This window comes from Chanos chanos, chromosome 2 (assembly GCF_902362185.1).
Source record: "Chanos chanos chromosome 2, fChaCha1.1, whole genome shotgun sequence".
NCBI classification, from domain to species: domain Eukaryota; kingdom Metazoa; phylum Chordata; class Actinopteri; order Gonorynchiformes; family Chanidae; genus Chanos; species Chanos chanos.
In genome coordinates this window covers 11,571,272-11,596,459 of record NC_044496.1, presented here as the reverse complement: position 1 = coordinate 11,596,459, position 25,188 = coordinate 11,571,272, and the positions used below count along the sequence as shown (strand labels likewise).

The following is a 25,188-nucleotide window of genomic DNA, read 5'->3' as shown; positions in this document are numbered from 1 at the left end:
TTTAACACTGGGAAGATTAATGCTCACTAATCCGCTGCATAGAAAGACCATCTTTATGTGGAGTGATTGACTACCAATACGAAAGCGCTCAACCAACAGAGGTGGCAAAGATTTTCTGTATATTTTCCTGAGCTGCCAGAGATTAAACTTAAAAATTATGCTAAGATTCAAGAATCAGTTAAAAAAAAACAAAACAGGATAAGATTATGCACTATGTACATATTTCATATTATTATACATATTTGAGCAAGCAGTTTGTAGATGTCTTCTCACATTGCCTTCCAGCTGGACTGATGACACGGATATTGTATTATAATGGAGGCCAATCTGTTCACTCTCATTTTTCCTAGAACTGCTGCCCCCAGAATGGCTTATTGAAGTTGTATGGTTCTCTAGGGATTTTAGACTCATATACTGATTCTAGAGACTCACTAAATCTAGACACACACACACACACACACACACACACAAACACACACACACACACGCACACACACTCTTAAAAATACCACTGATAAGCTCCCTGCTTTATGGTACACACACACACACACACATACGCTCACAAACACAATGCAGATTTACACACATAGATGTAAGTGTACCAACATCACCAAGCCAAGCCAAGCTCAGTCAATAAATCTCATCTTAGAGCAGCCTCAGCCCCTCTGGTACAGCCCTGTCAGAGACAGAGTGAGGGAGATGGAGTTCATTGTTTTTAGGTGTTTATCACAGCATTGTGGGAGTACCAGAACAGCCGGGTCATCTGCCCTCCATCCCTCTCTTCCCATAGGCTAGACGCACACAGCGTTACACAACTCTAGCCTGCTCTCATATGTCCTCTCTCCCTTAGCCATTTGTAGGAACTGCTCCTACCCATGATTTGGTTTCAATGGTGTCATCTAGGGAAAAAAAAAATTAATGAGAGGAAAGACTTAACGACTTAACAAGAGGGAGAATTGGATGATTAGAACAGAGATTCCTTCCCTGTGTGCTTCTCTCCTCCTGTATGCTTATTCATTTATCAGCAGGATAGCACCAACACACAGAGAGGAGATCAAAAAGGGTGGGGGGGGGGGGGGTGTTGAAAAACAAACGCAAGTCGACATTTTTTTTTTATTATTATTATTATTTCATCGTGTTTATTTATCTATTTTGTTTGTTTACATTGCTCGTTCTTTTTAGCTTTTAGATGAGGTTTCCACTGGGAGTAAATCTCTACAGAATAAAAATCTAAATCATAACAAACAAAACAAAAAACGGATTCATTCACGCACATTTTCCACTGTTCAATTAACATCAGTAGCACAATTCGCTCGCCTGCACACACACACACACACACACACACACACTCACACAGACACACACACACCCTCCCAACCTTCTGTTGACTTTTATTATAACTAGGTAAAGTAAAAAATAACAACCTAAACCTAAACCCGACTGTAACCCTAACCCCAATCTAATAGCAGCAGCACCTATACATTTTTTTTTTAAATCATTCTTTGTAAGTTAGCAAAAAGCACGTACATACATACACAAACACACACACACAAACACACAAACACACACACGCACAAACACACACACACACACACACTCGCACACACACACTCGCACACACACACTCACACACACACACACTCATAAAGTGCCAGATTCGGTATTCCTCTTTCTCTTTCACTCTCCAGCTCTTTCTTACTGCCAATATGCAGCAACTCTCTTTTTTTCCCCTCTCGTTCAAAGCAGAGGAGGAGCTGGATTCTTACTAAGGCCTTTCACTTTTGTTTTTTTTTTCCCCTTCACAATAATTGACAGCCCAGCTAAGCCATCAGTGACTTTATTGACTTTATTAATTCTGTGCTCGTCTCTGGACGTGAGAAATAGAGTTGATTTTAAATGTCATTGAGGTTAGGCTGAAACACAAGGCTCCTGATGTCTATTCTTAGTGCAGCTGGAAATTTCTGAACAATATAGTAAACTTCTGTAAGTCTGAAGGTCTTGTGTTCTTGAGGGATTGCGTGGCCATCCAGAGTTGCTAATGACAACTGAGTCATTTATTCTATGCATAAAATACAGTCTTAGAAAAAGCTGCGCTGTTCTCCTTACAGTCATTGTTCTGGTACTTCAGATACTTCAAAGATCTACTTTGGGTTTTGTCTTTTATATATTCATGTTCCTGGTCTACTCTTAAGGTGGTGGTTGATCTCCCATTGTTTTGTTCAATCCGTACAGAGAAGACCTTCCATTCACATAAGGTATTTCCTGTAGCCCTGCAGAGTTCATTTTGAAGCCAATATTCCGTTCAGGTATACCGACAGTGTTACATTTACATGAGATCTTGCCAGGTGCTTACACAATTGACTCATACGTCAGGCAGTGGATTATATACACACTAAAAAAAAAACCCCAAAAAACCTAAAAACAGAGTCAACACAGTTTGGCGTTAACAATTTTGTGTGAACATGCAGTGTCTTTCATCGATTTTAAATGAACGGCCATTCATTGGAATTTACATTCACTTCAGATCGTTCGCTTTCATCCTAGACATGCATGGCTTTACTTAAACCTAGTGTTCTTTACCAGGTGCCAATGCTAAACTGCGCTACCAGATCACATCAGGGAACACAGGGGGTGTTTTCGACATTGAGCCAGAGGTGGGTACCATCTTTATCGCTCAGGCCTTGGATTATGAACGGAACAAACACTACAAGCTACACGTCCTGGCATCGGATGGGAAATGGGAGGACTATGCCACTGTGGTGGTCAACGTTGTAAACAAAAATGACGAAGCACCCGTTTTCACCGTGAATGAGTACTATGGCAGTGTGACCGAAGAACTGGATGGATCTCCAGTGTTTGTACTGCAGGTAGGGCTGCTGTTCAACTCAGCCACTTAAATATGCTGTAATCTGATTATTAAAACTTCTTTAACTCTATGTGAATCTATGGGAATAGATGAATTGATGTTTGTTGGGAGTTGCTAAGTGCATCGTTGTTTGACACCTAAATAAACTACGCCCGCGGGGTATCTTTTAGTGAGCAATTAAGAGCATGTGCAGTGAGTAATTGTTTAATAACTGTGTTTGTTTAATTATTTACAAATCGCAGGAGTTGCTGTTGTCTCCTCAGATGTGAGACTTAAACGCTGAACAACAAAGAAATGGTATTCTTAGCAGATAGAAAAAGAAAATATTTAATTCCGTCTCTGGAAATTAATCGGTGATAGTTTATGACAAATTGCCATATTGATTCACGTTATACAGGACTGGTTGTCTTGTGTGTTTGCCCACTTCACTGGGGTCTTCTTTAATTGGATGAACGCTGATGAATTGTATAAAATTCTAAATTATAAATCTTCAGAGATTCCCTGATCAATCATGTAATCAGTTTGTGCTCTTGTTGAATTTTCTTTCAGTTTTTCTTTAAGTGTTTTTGTTTTTCTTGTCTATTGATTATAATCCTCTTGAGTCTTATTGTCAGGAGTTTTTACAGAGACTTGTTTCTTTTGCTGCTATTGCAATAAGATGACATCATTCTCTTTGTGCACAGTCTGCCTGGGTTTCTCAACATGTGGTTCTTGAGGGAAATCATACAGAAATTTTAAAGTATCTAAAGCTCTATAACATGTATTTGAAACTTTATGTCACTGGTTGTGGTTCTTCATTTAAAAAAATATATATATTTGAAGCTGAATGACAAATATGGAGCTGGTGGTAGCTTAAAGCTTTTTTTTATTTCATTTGTACTTGGTATGTGATAGCCCATAAGCAGGGAAGCAAGCAGGTGTGAAAAAGCTCAATTTGATGCGTGGCTCCAAGTCAGCAGGCTTCAATAATTAAACAGTGTTGAACTCCATGGAAAAAAAAAAAAAAAAAAGAGTTCGCAGCACACCATTGCAGCCACAGCAGAAAAGGGGCCCTAACGTATTCCCTTTGATGTTGTAGGTAACTGCCTCTGACCCAGATAAGGATGCTGACCAGGAGGCCCTGCGTTACTCCCTTCACGGCCAGGGAGCAGAAAGTGAGTTTATTATTGATGAAGTGACAGGGAAGATTTACGCTCAGAGAACTCTGGACCGAGAGAGTCGAGCCGTTTGGCGGTTTGTGGTTCTGGCCACGGACGAAGGTGGGGAAGGCCTCACGGGCTTCACGGATGTCATCATCAGTGTCTGGGACATTAATGACAACGCCCCTACGTTTGCATGCGCGCCTGACAGTTGCCATGGCAACGTGGCGGAAAATTCGCCGCCCGGAACATCGGTGATGGAGATGACGGCCACTGACTTGGACGACGCTGCTGTGGGTCAGAACGCTGTGCTCGCCTATCGGATTATTGGGAATTCTGGGAACTCTGGGAACTCCGATATGTTCACCATCAACCCGGCCACCGGCACCGTTTCCGTTGCGGCGGCCGGTTTGGATAGGGAGCGACTGGACTCGTATCTGATAGTTGTCGAGGCAAGAGACGGGGGAGGCATGACTGGGACAGCAACAGCTACTATACATGTGACAGACGTGAATGATCACGCGCCACGTTTCCTGGACCGCTCGTGTTGGGTACATGTTCCCGAAAGCAGCGAGCCCAATGCAGCGGTTTTGGAACTGTCCGCAGAGGACGGAGATGCGGGTGAAAACGGGCAGCTAATGTTCAGCGTGGTGGCTGGAGATCCTGAACAGAAGTTCTACATGGTGAGTCACCGTCAGGAACAGCGCGGGACGCTCCGGTTAAAAAAACGCCTAGACTATGAAAGACCCGGTGAGCAACGCTTTAACCTCACTATTAAAGTGGAGGACCTGGACTACTCCAGCTTGCTACACTGCACTGTAGAGGTGGAGGACTGCAATGACCATGCACCGGTCTTCATCCCACATTTTCTGCAGCTGCTACCTCTCCGTGAGGACGTGCCCCTTGGCACAAGTGTGGCCAGCCTGGCAGCCAGCGACTCTGATTCGGGTCAGAACCGTGAGATCACCTACAGCATTGACCCAGAGTCTGATCCACTTGGACTGTTCTCGGTGGACCAGAATGGTTTGATCACGGTGACAGGACAGCTGGACCGGGAGAAGATGGAACAGTACCACCTGGTTGTCTTAGCGACAGATCACGGTTCTCCTCCGCTTACAGGCACTGCCACAGTACATGTTCCCCTTTCGGACGTGAATGACAATGGGCCAGAGTTTGAAGCAGCGTATGCTCCCATAGTTTGGGAGAACATTCCAGGCCCTCAGGTGGTCCGACTAAACCAAAGTTCCACACTGCTCCACGTTGTTGACCACGACTCAGCTGAAAATGGTCCACCCTTCTTTTTCTCTGTTCCGTTAGAATATCGCTACAGCAATGACTTTCGCCTTCAGGACAACGGTAATGGTACGGCCACAATTACTGCCCTTCGAGCGTTTGACAGGGAAAGGCAGAAGGAATTCCTCCTGCCTATCATTATGACTGACAGTGGGATTCCACCAATGACAGTCACCAACACCCTCAGCATTACCATTGGAGACGAGAATGACCATGCCCACTCAGCTGGAGAAAAGAAAATATATATTAATAGTCACAGAGGTAAGACTGAGAAATATCCAGAAAATTACATTTAATAGCATTATGTTTTTATTTTTTCCTCTTTTTTTAAAAATTTGTTTAAGATGTAAGATTATTTGATATATTGCTTTCCACTACTCAACACACTTGGATGAGGACCTTTTAAATCACACACTTTATAGGCCATCGCTCATATCCATACATTCATCATCATTATAGAGTTTTTGTGAGATTCTAAACATCATCCTAGAGAGACTGCTTTGAACGCTGGTGGCCTTGGCCTTTGTCAGTGAATAGATGGCATTGAAACATCAGCCATCTCTGAATATGTAAGTCTCTGAATGAACTACTTAGGTATTGCCTTAGATTTCAACTGCACTGTTACTCTCCTTCAGACTTCAGTGTCTGTTTGTCTGTGTCTTATTCTTTACATGAGATTGCAGAGGTAGGTAGCTGAAGAGAGTTGTTTATCTCTGATGGACTGGGAAAGAAGGGAGAATCGCTGGGAATAAATGGTCTTGGCTTTATCTGTGATGCTATGATATATTCTTGTTTTTTGTTTGTTTCTTCCATTCTTTGTTTGTTTGTTTTTTTTTTTTCATCCTGTATCGATATTATTGTTTGGAAATTTCACTCATCACAGAAAAGACAGCTTCAGCCCAAAGCGAGTATATGATTTTAGATGTTTAACCTTTAAAGCTTTAAGGTACAGCAAAGCATTTTAAAGTAACCCATAACACACACACACACACACACACACATATATGATGAAGCATTTCCCCCACTAACAGGGAGAATGCCGACGACTGTCTTGGGGAAGGTGTATGCCCCTGATCCAGATGACTGGGATAACAAAACGTATGCCTTCGAGGGACATGTTCCAAAGTAAGAGGCTCTCTACGTCCAGTTTTTCTCCTTTCGTTCTCTTTCATCTGTCTCTGGCTTTCTCTGCTGCCATTCTGTCTATCCAAATCCACAAGTTTCATCATTCCTTCTTTCTCTTCAGGTTTCACATCAAGCGTTCCTTCTCTGATGTGTCTCTCAATTTTTCTCCTCTCTCTCCATCCTTCTCTCTCTCTCTAGCTTCCGCTCCTCATGTTCTCTCTTTAACATCATCTTTCTCTCTCTCTCTCTCTCTCTCTCTCTCTCTCTCTCTCTGTCTGTCTGTCTCTCTCTCTCTCTCTCTGATGTGCACCTGAGATGTGGGCGTGAGAGGAGCAGTCTTGGCTGACAGCTCTCTCTTTCTCTCTCTCTCTCTCTCTCTCTCTCTCTCTCTCTCTCTCTCTCTCGGTCTCTCTCTCTTTTTCTAGAGGAGGCAGTTCACTCGTCTCTCAGACATCTATAAAATGTTGAGGCATTGACATTCTTCCTCCCGCTCTCTCTCTCTTCTCTCTCTCTCTCTCTCTCTCTCTCTCTCTCTCTCTCTCTCTCTCTCTAAGAGCCCAAAACACACAATTCACAGTCTGCTTCAGATCCCTGAAATCTGCCCCTGAATTTCCCATTTCAGTGTAAACAGTCACGGAATCTAATATTTAGACTAAAGTTTTCTACTTTCTCTTGCAGTGCATGTGTGTATGTGTGTGTGTGCACTCGCGGGTAGATGTGTGTGATATTTAAGAGACGTAATTCGACCTTTCCTCTCCTCACAGCTATTTCCTTCTGAATAAGCGGACAGGATTCCTGATTATAAAAGAGAACACCCCACCTGGTAATTATGAGTTCCAGGTGAGTGTGTCTGACGGGCTGTGGCCAGATGCAGTGTCGACTGTGAGCGTACATGTGCTGGAACTTCGAGATGAAGCCATCTACAACTCTGGTTCTCTCCGTTTAGCAGGTACTCACACCACACCTGGCGAGCAGAATGATGTTGATTATGCTACTGCTTGTATACGTTTCGTAGTGCTAATTTGGCAAGGTGCACAGAGCAGCTGTGACTGTGGTTCACTGCAAATTTGTGAGCTTTGATTCAGGAACCAATTTTTCACTTGCAAATAGGGTCATGGTTTCATAGTTCAGTTACATTCATTAACACCTGTAATGTTTTCTTTAGGAGAGGGCACTGTTTTTCAGAGTAAAGTTGGTAAAAACAAAAAACATTATTAACTCTAAGAGCTAACCTAGCCCGACATTGGGGAGCATCTGTTCTCTGTTCTCTGAGAGAGAGAGTGTATATATATATATATATATAGAGAGAGAGAGAGAGAGAGAGAGAGAGAGAGAGAGAGAGATGGTATGTAGTTGGATAAAGTATCCTTATAAAATCTGTTGTTATATGTGTATTTTGATGTTTTTGTGTCTCCCACATATATGAGGTCATAAGAGTTTAAGCTTTGTGTTAATTTAGCTGTAAAAGTAGCATGAATGGAAGTGTTGTGTTTAAGATCATAGCTTTATCACCATGGCAACATTAAGTCCTGTTATACTGTTATTCATCTCCTGACTGATCATTAGTGCTTTAGTAGCAGGGAGCATGTATGAAGAATGTATGTGTTTAGAAAATAGAAAGATCCTAGGGTTAGTAGAATTAAATAAAAAATAAAGGTAGTGAATATTTTCCCTTTTATACAGCTGATAAGAGATTTCAATTTTAATGCTAGATTTATCACAGTTGAAAGGCAGGATGGTTTTGTGCAGGAATGACATAGTCGGTCAGTCAGTCAAGTGTATGTGTGTGTGTATGTGTGTGTGTGTTTTAACCCAAACCTCAGCCAATCCTTAGTTTCCATACTTCTTATTGGATTTCATTTGACCTGCAATTTTAGTATAGTTTTCCTAGCCTTGTGGCAGAACAGAATGTATAAAAATATAAAGTTTAGAATTATGCATTAAGTACTCGTATAATCATCACGTACATCAAAATACAGCTTCAAAACATCCCTACATGAGTATGTACAGTCTAGACTCAGACCTGTTCAGTGTACTGTGTTGTCATGGGGTTTAAACTGACTAAACGCATTAAGATTAATGCCAAACATAGACATCATCCGCAAGCAAGTTTACATGGAAGGATGTTGTCAAGAAGCCATCATTTGAATCATCAGATTTCCAATCAATGTTCTGAAGGTCTTTTAAAAAATCTGTCTGACTAGTTAAGTCATAAACAAACCTGGATTTTTTTTTTTACTTTGTCTCATTGTAAAAAGTAATGTTAACATTTCTGCTCACTTCAAATTTGTATTCAAATCATAATTTGTCTGTGGTTATATATACTTAAGCTGCTCTGACCCCAGAGTCCTATTCAAACCCTCACACTCACTCCCAGTCTATAGAACTATGAAAAGTTCCACTTATAGTATTACTTGCAGCCTGCTTGACATTTGAAATCCCATTTCAAGAACAAATGACGAAGGCACTGGGGACGTCTAAAACCCCTTTAGCTCTGCTTTGTGGAGATTAAGGTTTATTGTGTGTTAAAACTTTTGTTGGGGGGGTGGGGTGGGGGGGGGGGGGGGTTGATTGAAATGTGAAATTTGAGGTAAACTGGGACATGGAGAAAGTCCTTGAAACACCAACGTCAACTAAGACACGAGGAATAGAAATGAATACACACACTCGTACAAAGGGAGACAGCACACACACACCACATATGCACTGTCTAATCTCTCCCAAGTCCTTGTAGCAATACAAACACTTTATCTCTCTCCCTCTCATACACACATACACACACACACTCGCACATACACGCACACACACACTGCAGACCACCATGACCGTCAGTGCTGGATAATAAGATTGTCCACACACTGATTCAGATTCAGCGTGTATGAGTTTATGGCCCTTTTAAAGACTAACTGCTATGACTAAGACTAACAACTATGAATTTATCTATGAAGAAAATAAAAAAAGAAAGATATGCAAAATGTTTTATCCTCAAATCCTCTCCACCCTAGCTGATCCAAAATTCTGGCCTGCTGCCTGACATTATGAGATCAATAAAAAGAGAAATTGGGAAAATATCTGCCGTCATTGGGTGGGATTAATCCTGCAATCCCTGCACTTTTCTCAAGGTCCTATTGACTGTTAGTCAGCACGCCCTCAGAATGGCTTGTTCTTTACTGCAAGTCTGTGGAGTTAAGACTTCTTTTAAAGACCACACAGCATCAGTTATACTCAGCTCTCCAACTCTACTTTCTAAATCCACATGGCCCTGTGAATGGCTGTTAGTTTCATTCTGTGCACCTGTGCATCTGCATGAATGCTTATATCCCAGCGTGCACTTGTGTGTATTTTTATTTTTGCACATCTTTGCGTGTGCGTGCGTGTGTGTGTGTGTGTGTCTGTGTGTGCGTGTGTGCGCGTGTGTGCGTGCACGTGTGTGTTTGAGTCTGAGTGTGCATGTCTGTGTATACACACACACACATGCCCTGAGTTTTTTTTAGTGGATTGTTGTGTTAGCACATAGTGTATGTGTGAATGTGTGTCTGTGTGTTTGTGTGGGTGTGTATTTAACGCCTGAATCCCCTCTAATGCCTGTGGGAAGGAGAGGTAGTGTGATAGGCATGTTGGATCAAAGCCAGGTGTGACTGTGTCCCTGACTGTCAGAACAAGTCCCTGTTTCAAACAGCTCGTCTGATGAGTGCTGACAGCCGCCCATCCTGAGCTCCATCCCTGCTCAGACATCACCCGTTTCCATCCCTTAATCACTTCTATCCCGCCTTCTCTCTCTCCCTCTCTATCTGCCTTAAGCACAGAGACCAGCACCTCTCTTTCACTCTCTCCCTCTGTCTATACACCCATAGTTATCAAGTAAGAGTTAGAGTCTTAGAGTTAAAGCCAGCCTTCAGCCTAGAGATTTAGAGAGAGAGAGAGAGAGAGAGAGAGAGAGAGAGAGAGAGTGAGAGAGAGAGCGAGAGACAGAGTAAGAGAGAGAGAGAGAGAGAGAGAGAGAGAGAGAGAGAAGAATAATCAGAGACATAAACTCACAGACATTCTCACTTCAGAAGACTGTCACAGATGCCTTCATCCACAGACATCCCATCCCATCACACTGTCTGACTGACTGACATACAGTGAGAATTACTCTAAGACACACACTTTTCCAGCCATGTACTTTTCCTCACTATTGTGTTGTGACATACATAAACCCCCAGTCTTATAAAATACATTCTCACGTGCATGTCCACACATCCATCTCGCTTTGACAAGCCCACAGAAAAACTCTGTGGTTCTACACATTGACATGGTTTTGCTCCAGCGCAGTTGACTGTGTTACTACACCCAACAAACCAGCAAAAAAAAATCCATTTCTTATTTCCTGCTACATTCACTTATTTGCTCTTATTTGTTGGGAAGCCTTGTTGAGGGTGCTCCTCTAGTTTTCCAAACCTTAAGGGACCTTTTCCCTCTGGGAGCAAAATGGAAAACCCCTCCCTCTCTGCTGGGGTGCACACTCACTGCAGGTGATCCAATTAGAGCGAGACGGGTCATGGACCAGCAAACAAACTTCATGCTCAGACCCGTGTTCTGTCTCTCCTTGGCAGCCAGCCTGGCTCAGCTCACTGTGTGTAATTGCAAGGTGCAGGCTGCTGCCTTTAGCTAAAATGCTGTGCAGCCAAGGCTAGCTTCATCGTGCCACTCCATGAGCCATGAATGTGGCAGCACGGGAAGTCGTGTTTGCGGTGACAGGAAACTTTGGAATGTTTGGAATGTGGATTTCAGTCGGGTCCATTCTGGAGACATGGTCAATCAGTCACAGTTTGAAAGAGTGTAGCAGCAATGCTAACTTTACATTGATTAGATGTTGTGTTGATATGAAAAAAAAAAAAAACAAAAGAAAAATTCATCACCACAAACCCCCCAGTTTTCACTATAATAAAGACCCAGCTTATTTTTGTGCTCTTTCAGCTCCAGTGTGTCTGTCTCGTATTTGAATTGCACTTTTGGTAAATCAAGACGCAATTACATTGACTTTTGAGCTAGAATTACGAAGGCTCCAAACTCTAAGATTGTGTGTGTGTGTGTGTGTGTGTGTGTGTGTGTGTGTGTGTTTCTCTGACTCACAGACATTAGTGCCAAAGAATTCATGGAGCGACGAGGAAACTCCAGAAGTCGTTATGAGTTACTGCGGGATTTTCTGTCTGAAATGCTGTCTGTTTCTGTGGATGACATTAACGTCTTCAGCCTGGTAGATGTCAGAGAGGGGACCCTGGATGTGCGATTCTCTATCCACAGTGCCCCATTCCTGAGAGCAGAGAGACTACACGGTTACCTAGCAGCACATAAACAGAAGGTATGCCAACTTACTTTTACTCACTTCCAACATTCACACAAAACCTTTTCTACCTAGACTCTTCATTCATGTACATTTACTCATTGTTCTGACAATTTTGACACAATTAAATTACAGATTTCTCTCTTTTTTTTTTTCCTCTGTGGCTTTTCTCTCTTTTTTTCTCTGTAGTTCCAAACACACACATACACATGCACGCGTGTGCACCCCCCGCCCCCCACCCCCCACCCCAGCCAATAGCTCGCCAGCATATACTCAGGAACTGATCCTAGAACAATATATGAGATAAACCTGCTTAGTTCTGTTCATTGTTAATTCCGATGTTGTCTTTGTTTGCTTTGCACATAAACAGAATTAATGAGACTGCAAAAGAGATGAGGCTGATTTATTTACTGGATGTGTGATATTCTAAGCAGATCTTTATTAGCTGTGCAGCTGAGTTATGCTGCTTTATAAATCAAATTATTTCTGTTGAGCTTATAGAAAAATAGTCAACTGGCTCTGCTAATGGCAGTGTCTCTAAAGCTAATCATTAGCTTAGCGCCGCGGTGGTTAAACAGGAGAAAAGAAACATTTCCACTGATCTTATCTCACTGTAAGAGCTTGCTGTTACATCTTAATGTTCCTGTCTCAGACTCATCCATCTTTCTTTTAAAAAGAGAGATGTTTTACCTTGATTATTCAACTTTTTTTCTTTCGGTTTTCTGGTGGTTTTAAAGTAAGGTAAATGTAAGGAAATGAAGAAGGCTTCAGGTGTGATATGTAGATGGCCTTCAAGACCTCATCTGCATGCAGCAAGTCTCTGAGGAAAGACATTCATCAGAATGAGATGTGAAGTGTAGCGAGAGAGAGAGAGAGAGAGAGAGAGAGGGGCGGGGGGGGGGGGGTAAATGTCTGTGTAAGGAAAGAGAGAAAGCAAAGGAGAAACAGAGGTATACAGAGAGAGAGAGAGAAGGTGAGAGGGAGGTGAGAGAAGATGAGGAGAAAGGAGAGAAACAAGGAATAAGGATGAGTATGAGACAGAGACAGTCTGCGTGTAGATTATTAATGTTTGGGATTCTAATGCTTGTATATTCCAGACAAGACCCCCCATCTTTAACCTGCCTTTGCCACTAGCTCATGTCATTACTCAGTCCGGGAAAGCAAGCTAGAAGAAAGTTTAGCATCTGCTCAGTCAGGGTCATTGATATGGAAAATAAGTTCTACTTCTAATGTATTTATCAGAGAGAAGTAATAGAAGCGATATGAAAGCAAATGTAGTTCACGCACTGAAATTTGATTGTTTTTTTTTGGTTTTTTTTTTAGATAATTGCTCCAAGGCATTTCTGTTGACGGTTGTTTCTTTTCATTTTGGGGTGTTTAGTTCATAACTTTAAAATGTGTGCATATATGGGTACAGATAAACATGCATGCTCAAAGACACTTGTGATTTTCATGTGATTTAATGGCACTATTTTTGGGTAGCTGTGATGCCTTTGTTCACTGCATGTCTACTGGTGGGATTTCGAATGTGTGAAGCTGTGTGATACGGTTTCTAAACTCTGAGAACTGGTGATGACAGAGAGAGGAAGAGAGCAACAGGGCTGAGTTTAAAAACAGACTCCGATAACATCAACTCGCCATTTCACATGCAGAAAATATATGTGCTGCTTCTCATGTTCATCATTAAAAGGTAACAGAAATGTAAGACCGAAAACACAATACAACGCAAACAACAACAACAACAACAAGAAAAACAACAAAAGAAAAACAATATGAACATGCACAAATCAAAATCCTCAACCCAGTCCATAAGGGGAAAAAAAAACCCCCAAAAAACCCTTTTCAGTATGTATAACTTAACAGAGAGCTATATCACAGAACCACTGAATGCAAAATCTTTTTGGATCTTCCTTGGTAGAAATCAGAATGCAGAAAGTATTAATCTTGATTTAATTAGACCTTTAAAAACTGGAGCCGTTTCCTGACCAGTGCTCTGTTTCAGTCTTTTTCTCCTTTTTAATGGATTGCCAGCGCAAAAGAAAATTAATCAAACGTGCGTTTCTGTACTTCAGAAATAAAGCCACGTATGGTGAAACACTCTCTAAAAACCTACACATTGAACCATTGCAATAACGAGAACAGCAAAACCACTCTGTTGCAGTTTATGAAACGGTGAAATATGGTCTTTTTCTCTGAGCACAGAGTGAACAGTTAATGCTCACAGTCGGGTTTAAGACTGACCCCAAAAAAAAAAAATTGCCAGCAGTCGCCCCATGTAAAATTCTCTGGTTAAAGTCAGCAGGAGGGTTTTTTTTTTTTTTTTTTTTTTTGTTAACAGTGGTTTATTAAGTACCCCACTCCACTTTCATACTACTCCCCAGACCAAACCTTATCCCCTTATGGTGTATCAGTCTTCCTGCTTAATTTGCTTTTCCTCAGTACCTTCACCAACCACCGAATCTGTTATTATTTTGGGGGCTCTGCTGTCATTGTAGTGGATAGTTTTGTCATGCTTCTGTGAAATGCGTTTCAGTGTTCTTCATAAAAGAGACACAGTCCTTTTTTTTTTTGTTTTTTTTGTATTGCCACGTTGTCACACCAGATTCCCTTTCTTTGATGTTAGGTGTAAGTCAGACTTACGTGTAACTCAAACTGTCGGAGGGCAGATGAAAGGTGACTAGGGTAAGCGAACACACGTTTTTTTCAACCGTGTTATGGCACCAAGTTTTAACGAGTGAGACAAAAGATCAAAAGTAAAATGTTTCGTCTTCACTTCTAAATATGTAATATAATTTCATTGCAGCTCCTTCCATAGATGGTGAACTAAGTAGAATATGTGTTGAAAATTTCAACTCTCTCACCGGAAAAGGCTTTACAGAGCTTGTCAGTGTAGAAGGTCACCATGTAGTACTCAGCACTTTACCAAGTGTAAGTTCATGTCATTAATCATTATATATCCAACTAAGGACCCAAAATGAAAAACTCATTACCGTCTAGTTTGAATGCTACTTTGGGGAAAGCATCTGTGATGCTGGAGAGAGTGGTACCACTATAATATTCTGTGAGCAGTCCTCTTTCATTTTGCTTCTCATTCAGTTCAGTGGTCTTACCTGACTGGCACTTCACTTGGCTGCTGTGAGTACCACACACTCAGATGGGGGATGGTGGAGTGGGGGGGGGGGGGGGGGGGTAGGTTTACAGCCTGTGTTTTCACAAGCCCGGGGTCATGCCAGTTAGTTATGAGCGAGAGAGAGAGAGAGAGAGAGAGAGAGAGAGCTGTTGTCTGTCACTTTTAAAAGACATCTAATCTGTTGGCATGATCTCTGACAGCCCCCCCCCCCCTCCCCCTCGCATCCCATCCCTTTATCCCCCAAATGCATGAGCTTTGAACATTCCCATATAGGCCCATGGCGTGCTGGGATAGCACGGGAAGCAGATCTGGGACACACAGTGTTCCTCTCCCATGGGTGTACTGTTCAGTCCTACCCCCACCCCCACCCCAGATCCCTCCCCTCTCCTTTTAATCTGCTCCCCTACATGCCCTGTCAAGTACCAGAGATGGAGAAAAACATATCCCTGAACTGCACCATAGTGAAGAGAGAGAGAGAGAGAGAGAGACACCAACAGCCAAGAGACTCGTGATTAAAGTAGTTTGTCTATGGAAAAGCACTGAAAGCTAGAGGAAAAATTCTGCATATTTTAGGAATCATGATGTTTGTGCCTAGATATAGCATGTTTGTACCAGGATTAAAAAGAAATATCACTGCTAATGAAAAACTTTCTACCTCTACATCGTTCTTTCTCCCTCAGTAAAAAGTTGAAAAATATTTTGGGGATGAGATGCAAGTCAGTGTTTGAGAAATTATCATCTTAAAACTTAGTCATGCCCAAATTTAATCTCTCCTATCATTTAACTTTTCATCTGACAGAAATACACTCTAGTCTGCTTGCATTTTGGATGGTTTTAGCCTTTTTCAGATTGTAAATGCATGTCAAGGCAAGGCCTATTATAGAAGTGAATGGGTAGTTGAGTGCTTCTAAATTATAGATAACTGCCAAAAAGAGGGAAACAGTTGAGTAAACAAGGGATTCAAGGTATAATTAAAGCAGGTGCTTCTACACTGGTTTGGTTCCTGAGTTAATTAAGCAATTAATGTCCTGTCATGCCTAGGATCATTTATAAAAAAAGTTGACCACTAATTTAGTTAGAGGAAGAAATGAGGTACCTTTGGCAAGAGTTTCAGGGATGAGGACTACTCGACTGTGGAAGAAGACTCTTCGTTCATTAACGTTCATTAACTAAGAGACTCAAGGCAAAATGGACCAGCCATCCTGTACCAGTTGTCTATAAATATCAATCAAGGGCACAAGCAAACAGTTTTAATTAAGAGCAGTGTGTTGAGTGTTCCATTCATTCAATGTGTATCTAAAACGTACATTTACTCGTAAAGTGGAACAAAGAGCAGTAGTCTACGGAGCAGTGAGAAGAAAATGTCATGTGGTCAGATGAGTCATCCTTCACCTTGCTTTTAACAAGCTGATGAGTATATATGTGGCAAACACTAAAAAAACCCCTAGAGGCTTGAATGCTTGTTTCCTATAGAGAAGGGTTTTAGCAGCTCTGTTGTGGTGTAGGGTGGAATGGTGTCGATCTACTCCTCCCCTTAGGGGGCATTTTAAACACCAATCAATACAAGGACAATCTGAGTAATCGCCTTCTTTCTCTGAGAAAACCCATTCTGAACCGAAGCCTTCGCTTCCAGGTTGATAATGTCTCCGTGGCCAGAGATCAGAAGTGGTCACAGAACGGTTTAATGAGCATGAAAACAATGTTAATCCTATGCCATGCTCACCTTAGTCATCAGATCTCAGCCTAATGGAACATTTATAGAACGTTCTGGAATCGCACGCAGAGCCGCTGGCATCGATAAAACATGAAATGATGGACCTTGTTGTGGAAGAATGGTGCTGCATTCCTCTCCGACACCTGTAGAATCTATATCAAAGCACATGCAGGGGGTTCTGGTTGCCTGTGCCAGCGTAGCTCTCTTAACCTACCAGGCATCTGTGTTTTTGGCAGTTACCTGTGTTTGTTTTCCTCAGTTCTTTAAATAATGTGTATCTGCATTGCACAGTGACAATGAGTCTTAAAATGAGTGTCCAATTTTCTGAGCCATTTTTCAGTATAATGTCACTGCGGTAAATGTTGACAATGAAAGCATTAATACCCATTAAATTAAAACAGCTTGGCTGTTTGCTTTTGCCCTCTTGTTTCATCTTTGGTATAACCTTGAAGACTTACATTTTAACCTTTTGTTCCAGTTTTGTTGCAAGTGATGATACCTCACTTGATGCTCTTTTGAAAATGTATTCATTAAATACTTATGCTTTTGTCTCTCTTCTCTTTTTTTTCTTTCTCAAACCGCTATGTCCATTGCACATCGTGCTGGGCATAATTACTACCATGCTACAAGAGAACAGGTCAACCCAGCCATCGGGCAGAGAAGTGGCGGGGATTTTCGTGACAGTTCTGCAGGGATATCCCTCTCATTCTCCACACACTCTATGCACTGCTCTTCTCCCCTTTCTTTCTCTGTCACTCTTTACTTTGAAACACATTTCTCTCCTCCGGCACCATGGCTCCGGTCCTTTTGTGCTTCGAATGCAATATGCTTAGCAAAACACACGTCTCATTCCTGCAGTCAGAAAAAAGCATGATCGAGCCACGAGCCCAGCCTTAAGGACTTAGCATTTATTTTGCTGCCCAAACAAGAGAACGAGGGAGAAGACAGAGGGAAAAGTTGCCCCACTCTTTTCTTCCATCCATCTTTCTTCTTTATTGTTTATGTTCCTTTGAGGTGTCCCTCTGCGCTACCATGCTTCCTTTGTGGACTCTGCCCTTGAGGAATTGTGGGTATTGTAGTTCTAGTCCCTTGTGGGCAACTCAAAATGACTGTTTGGAAGGAGCTGACACCAATGTTGCTAAGAGTGCATGCTGTGAGCTAACAACCCAGTCTACCTCACCCTCATTTATGAGCAGCCAGAAAACAAAGATACTAGAGAAAAATGGTGAGGCGCTGGGCGATTAGATTCCCCTCCACTAGCTGCAGGCTTTTGTGTGGATTTCCAGTTTCCCTTGAGTGGATGTGTGTTACCCGCCTCTCACCCTGATGTGTGGAAAGCTCTTGTCTCAGTGTCTCCTAATGAAACATGAGACACCTTGTGTGATGGTTAACCACAGTGCTAATGTATACAAATCAGCTACTTGGTGGGCTTTTATTCATGAAATAGGCTACAAATTCCTCAATAGACAGAAAGGGACTTTGATGCTTGTATGTAAAAGAGACAGACAGAGACAAGAGAGAAAGAGTGAATCTGGGAGCCTTTGGTGGACAGTGGTAGGGGAGGGAGGAAACGTGGGGGAATATATGGAGTGTGTGGTGGATGTCAAGCACAAAATAGTCCCAGACATTTCCAGACTCTATCATACAAGTGTAAGTAGCGTACCATTTTGTTTTTTTTTTTTTTAAATAGAGGGATTCTCATCGTTGAGCGCACTGTAATTTTCCACTTGTACATACACCACATTTTTACCCTTGTAGATATGAACTCAATTACACACAGGTGGTTGGCTCAGTCAAAACACACGTAAACACATCTCTCTGTGCCTATTGCAAAGAACCTTACTAATACATATATCATAGCCTCCTGACATAAGGGCTTATTTCACTGTGAAACACTCACTTTGAAGAGGCTGTGTTTGTGAGGGTATGGGTGTGTGTTTATCTGAGGCACGCTGAGAAGAATCACATTGAGAACAAGAACGTATTATGACGGGCATTCACCCTGTGCATCCAGTCTTTCAGTCCACAATCATTCCACTTAACACACACACACACACACACACACACACACTCTCTTTCTCTGAGGTCAGTCAAGACATCACCTTGTAACCCATTATCAAACACTGCACTTCTCTGGCCACTGCAAGGACTTTAACTACCACTCCAGCAAACATCGACCTGCCAGTCTCTTCACTGGGGTGTCTCTCGCCTTGTCTGCCGGCTTCATTAGAGCAAATGGCCTGAGCTAATCTCAGATTGGGATGATATCCAATTACATTTGCGGTATGGGCTCGGCACCCAAGCGTGTCTCTCTCTCTCTCTCTCCCTCTCTCTCTTTTTTTTTTCCTATGCTTCCCCTCTTCGCACTCATCCATCTCTCCCGACTGGATAGGCTAGCTCAAGACAGCTCAATCACCCCTTTGCTCTATCAGTCTCTCTGGGTTTGAATAAATGGTGCAGAAGAAGACATCTGGCCATAACCACAGGTCTTCTGCCTGCTGTTGCTGCGCTGACCTGAAAGCAGCGGCTTGTAGAAGCTATCGAGGAGAAAATGAATGAATGCACCTTCTGAAACCTTAAATTTACATTTGAATTTAGCTTAAATGAATTTATCTTCATATTTTGATTGTAATTTCATGTCCACATCTAGACTTTGAAGAATTATTTTCCACGGGTTGCAATTTTTTTTTTTTTCAAACATTTTCCTGACATTTAATGTGCTTGTCAGTGAAAGGGGATATCACAATTAATTCTCTCTCTCTCTCTCTCTCTCTCTCTCTCTCTCTCTCTCAGTTGCAGTCCTACCTACAGGTGAACATAACTCAGGTGCATGTGGATGAGTGTTCTTCCACGGACTGCAGAGGGAGTGGTGGATGCACCACTCAGCTCAGTGTGAGTGACAAGCCCACCGTGGTGGATTCTGGGAGCATGACTTTAGTGTCAGTTACTGTGGAGACCATGGCCGTCTGCAGCTGCTCCGCCCGTGAACACCTTCACCAGAGCTGCAGCTCCTATCCCAGAAATCCCTGCCACAACGGTGGCGTGTGTGTGGACACACAGAGTGGATACAGGTAAGACTCAACATCAGTTTTCTGCCGTCTCCTGCTGAAATTTCTCTTGTATGGAAAAAGTTGCCAGTTCCCTTGTGAGGCCTATCCTGTTCCTTTTAGAAACAACAAAGAAGATGCACTGGTTTCAAATTGATTTTAGGACATTATCTGGTTTTGAACAAACGGTATGAAGTTTTAGATTACCTGTGTTTGCTGAATATTTAAAGGCTGTCACTTACCTGTGAGAGACAAATCCATGGGAAAATTGCGATAGGACAATTGATGTAAGACTCGTAGACCCATATATCCCATATATATGGGAGCAGGAGTCTATTAACAGAGTGTTTTGGGACACAGAACAGTGGATTATCAGTCATAAAACATACTGCTGATTGTATAATTGCTATTTGCGGAAACAAATAAAATGTAGAGAGGCACTGTGTTGCCTAAGCCTGTGAAAGTCTGATGAAACTGTCTGAAACTGCTCCAGGCAAAATCAGGGTCTGCTGACTTTATCATTACTTTGTGTAAAGATGGAAGATGAAAAGGTTTTTCATGATGCTCAGAGTGAAAAATCAAGCAAACCTTCCAGATGGATTCAAACAGTCAGTATTTGCTAGGATGATCTTACTAAAATCTGAGATTTTGCAGAAAATTTGGTCTATGGTAAAACTTTTTTCTTTTCTTTGCTATTCAATTACCCAGCTCTAGCATAGCTATTGATTTTTTTTTCTTTCAGTAACAATACAGACACACTCAGTTGGCAAGGCAGCACCATAACATGTTAAGATTGTTAGACGAGGGAGATTTTCTTTTCAGTGAAGGAGTGGAAATTTAACAGCTGACAGTTAATAACTAACATTCCTCTGCCACCGATCATTTCACTCTGTATCATAATTGGAAGCAGATCAGTGGCTTTTTTTTTTTGCTTCTTCTAATCATACCTTAATTTTCAGATGATGGAATGTGTTCTTGTACTTCTGCTGTAACCAAGCAACAGGCTATGGCTTCCTCTTGCTCCCTGACTTGTACTCTTGTTCAACAGTAGTTTAATGCAACCAGCGATCTTAGAGAAATTATTTGGAGATCCAAAGTGTTGAGGGAATTTCTGTGTCCATTATAGATGGGATGAAATTGGACAGAGTTGACAAAGTGTGTAAGTCCTGTAATAGGAAGAGAGACTGTATCAAGGATGTGGTTTAATTGTACCTGTGGTCTGGGTTAGTTTTCCCCTTCTGCAGGGCATTAAAAATGTATGGGGACAAATCAGGCATCTACCGAAAGGAATGGTTTAAAATAAAACAGCACACATTTGATTCTCACAGAATTAATTTAAGGTAAATTTAATGAAGCACCCTTCTGCTCTCTCTCTCTCTCTCTCTCATTTTCCCTCTCTCTCTCTCTCTCTCTCTCTCTCTCTCTCTCTGTCCGCACACACATTTCACACTAACCCACTTTCACGCCTCATCCATGTCTCATTATTGGGACCATAATTCATATACACATTTGTTCTTTTTCTCTAACACACACAAAAAACATGCTGACACACTCACATGGATGGAAGATCATAAGTGTGTGTTCTCATGTTCTGCTTTGATTGACTGCACAGTTGTTCACACATCAAAAAGTTTCCCTTCAGAAAAAAAAAAAAAAAAGTTTTCCTTCAGAAAGCGACTGAACGGCTGACTCCATATTCATCAGCAATCTGGAGCTGCAGCAGAAGCCAAGCAATTAGTCTCTCTCTTTCTCTCCCTCCCTCTCTCGTCCCTCCTTTCTCTCGTTTTTTTCAGCCCCTACATATTGCATGTCCTGAAAGATACGTAAAGACAAAATCTGAAATGAGAATTTTTTACTTTTTTGCATGTAGTATCAACATTATAAAACTTACATCCATTCGATAAAGTTTTTTTTGATGTGAGTTTTATTATATATATTGTTTAAGCAGACTAATATTTGCCCCTTTTTCTTTACGCTTTGAAAAGCAAAAACAATTTTACATTGTGTTTTAAAAATCAATAGTGAAAGACACAAGACAGTTTATCTTGCCACCAATGAGAACAAATGACATGGCCTGCATCATTAATGATACTCTCAAATCAATGATATGAGCGTGTTTTATGATGTGAAGGAAAATGAGCGTTTTTAATGGAAATCTAGGTTTTTAAATGAACCAACAAATGCAGAGGTAAGGGCTATAATGAGCCTGCATATTAAAAAGCTAAGCTTCTACGCCGATCCTATGTCCAAACTGCAGCACGACTCAAGTGCTAATCAGGCCTAAAATAGAGAGGAAGGGAGGAATTTCAACTTGTTCTCTGTAGTTTCATTTAAAAAAAAAAAAAAAAAGAAGAGAGAAAAGGTGAGGATTTGAGATGGGTCAAATATATATATATATATATGTGACTGCCTGACTCTCCCAACCTGAATGCTTTGTGTACCAAATGTCATATTAATCCCAGCTTTTCTCTACCTCCCTCCCTCTCGCTCTCTCTCTCTCTCTCTCTCTCTGCTGCTCTCTCTTACTACACTGACATATATTGGCTTTCTGTGGAAATATTAAAATCTCTTTTCTGGCCACTCGCACTCAGGCCGAGTAATTCTTTCCCCGTCCGGCGAGATTTCGTATATCGGCACAGTTTGGAGATTTGAACATATTTTCTGGCCAGAGCTGAAATAATTTGAAATTTCATCTGTTTGAACACATGTCTCTGATAGTCAGTTTTGAGGTGGTGTTTCTGTGCGAGTGTTGGACCAGTTCGTACTGTAATTAGAAGACACAGGTTGCATCCTGAGACGTTGTCATTAGCTGCATCAATCACATGCTTCAAATGTGAAGCAGTACACAGCCTAAGCATCTAAACACTCTGCGTAGTTTAGAGCGGAGCACATCTCTGAATTTTTATAAGAGACATTTACGCGCTTTGGATTCAAACTCTGAACATGCTACACATACTTTATCACATTTAGAAACCCAATGTCAGCTCTCTAGCTTAAGCTACAGGCACATGTCATTGGCTGAATAGCCCACAATTATTATTGCCTTTGATCTCTCTGGGTGTGAATTCAGTACCACATACACCCTGAGGCTGCGTTTAAGATGCTGATGCCTTTTTGGAGACCATTTCCAAGTTTTGCCAGGAAACAGAATATATCAGAGCAGACAAGGTCATGTGTGCCATGTTAGGTTTTCGTTTCTCCTCTTTCTGTCCGTAGCTAGAAATCAGCTCTGCCCCCTTCTACTTGAAGCTGAACAGGATTTATTGATGGTCCTGTTTGCGTTGCTGCAGTTTTTACAGTTCATTCAGTACTAAAACTGATCCAGTAACACGTTTGAAAAAAAAACAATAGAAGACAGTAAAAGAATTTGGCTCTACAGAGGTTATAACACTACTCATTAAGAAATGATATTTGCTATTTCACTATGTTGTTGTATTCTGTACGTTTTAAAAAAAGAGACACCAGCACATTAGACTTATGTAGTGCAGTGTAATGTTGCCAAGAGCCAAGCAGAAACCCTCGATAACTTGTCATTAATGCATTATTAAGCAGTTCTGTAGCCGACTAGATTAAAGACGGCCCGCAGTTAACCCTGTGGTTAGCAACGCTTCTAAAGTCTGGAGATGGTGTTTTTATACCGTCACCGTCTCAAATGCTCTGCAAGCATGCTGACCCGGCTTCACTCTTTACAAACTTAAAAAACTTCTTAGAACTTCACTCCTTATATTTTACTGAATTCCATACACCATTGGCTGTGCAACCTCACACTTTGTTTCACGGAAGTTTTATGCAAATTCAGCGACAGTAGTAAACCGAGAGAACTTAATTAAAATGCAATTCGTAAAACCATGCAGGGAGGACACCTTCTTCTTCTTTTCGCCTACTCCTCCTTTTCTGTTATTTGATGCCAGGTAGGGGGAAAAAACACAAAAACGAACAAACAAAATAGCAAACAAACTAACAAACAAACAAACAAACAAAAAAGTGGGTCTCTCGGAAAAAGATAGCACGGAGCTACCCGTTAAGCCAGCGTTAGTGATAACACAGTCAGGCCGCATTTATCAAAGATGTCTGAGCTCTGATCCAAAGGGAGATATATAGGTTCTACCCGAGCTTCCCAGAACACCCACGGGGAGACAGAGCGATGGGGATTGGAGATTTAAAGAACAACATGTACGTGATCATGACGGTAGGATTAATAATGGGATTTGAGAATGCAGGGACAGCAACAAGAGATTACTACTCTCGCTAGCTAACGAGTGGCAGTGCTCGCTCAGGCTAGGCGGGCAGGAAATGAGCAAAAATAAATACATGGAAAAGAAATAAATAAAATAAGCCAGTCAAAAGAGGTAAGAGGATTGTTTTTAGTTCATTAGGGTTGAAATTAAGGTTTGGCTTCCTTGGCAGAATAGATTATTTGGTCCAATGCAGTTTGTGTGTTGTGAGAAATCTCTCTCTCTCTCTCTCTCAGGCAGTCATGCTAAATGAGTGCATAGTCCCCTGTCCTCCACGTTTATCATATGCGCAATCCCTCTTTCTTGGTTTGTGTGAGGTCGTGACAGTGATGACCTCACCATGTGGTTAAAGATCGGGATTCAGCTTTAGATCTGGTGTGTTTACTCAAAGGAGTTTTAAGTGAAGGTTTTTTAAATCGAACTCAACCGTCTGTGACCTGACCCTAACCACAGAGAGGTTAATCAGCCTCTTTGGTGCTTCATTAGAGAGCCAAAAGGAAAGATCTCTCACTCTCTCTCTCTCTCTCTCTCTTTCTCTCTTTCTCTCTCCAAACAGGAAGAATGAACCCAATTTGACATCACTAGAATTTTTTTTTCTCTTATGTCTTCCCCCCTATCTGTTTGGGCCCTTATTTCTAGAAAGTTCACTTGCTTATTAATGTGTTCTTTCTTTCTTTCTTTCTTTCTTTCTTTCTTTCTTTCCCAAAATACAAGTCTCTCGCCTGTCTAATGCCACCCATGTGTTTGAACAGACATTGGTGAGAGACTTAAACCATCCCCAGATCTCAGCCCCCAGACAGCGAGTAACCTAAGCCCACAGCCCCTGATAGGCCTTTCAGACCCTCTACATGAAACCTTAGCTTAAAAGACCCCTCTCCATCATACAATCCCCTGTTTATTGTATTGATTAGGAGGTGAAATGTCACCCTGTTACAAATAGACAGTGCCCCCCTACAACTCTCTGGCTCTGCCTATGTCTCAGGAAAATATTAGCTGCGCTCGTCTGGAAAAAGCCCAATCGCTCTCTTTTTGAAGTACACATTCATCAGTGTCCTGTCATTAGTAATGCAATAACTATGATATTATCATCATAAATTTCTTTCTCTCAATGTGTGGCATTCATTTGAATCCTGATTCAAAACAGATACTGGCCTGTCAGTAGTTCTGACAAATGTTCAAAGAATGCCTTTGGAAAAATATTTAAAAGTGACGTTTTGTGTTACGGTGTCGGATTTTCCTACTATGCACCACAGAGCGTGTCTGTCATGTGCCTGCCAAACTGTTAGTCGGTTTTAACTGTTGCTGCGTTAATT

General features: G+C 41.6%; 1 protein-coding gene across 1 annotated transcript in view; it reads left to right on the top strand.

Moving 5' to 3' along the window:
- Window positions 1-25,188, top strand: part of LOC115804505 (neural-cadherin) — a 158,379-nt gene that overhangs the window by 93,523 nt on the left and 39,668 nt on the right. The window contains exons 17-22 of the mRNA XM_030764986.1: window positions 2,584-2,867; window positions 3,945-5,559; window positions 6,330-6,423; window positions 7,188-7,372; window positions 11,541-11,767; window positions 19,387-19,664. Coding sequence (XP_030620846.1) covers window positions 2,584-2,867; window positions 3,945-5,559; window positions 6,330-6,423; window positions 7,188-7,372; window positions 11,541-11,767; window positions 19,387-19,664 — 2,683 coding nt within the window. The remainder of the gene's footprint in view (window positions 1-2,583; window positions 2,868-3,944; window positions 5,560-6,329; window positions 6,424-7,187; window positions 7,373-11,540; window positions 11,768-19,386; window positions 19,665-25,188) is intronic.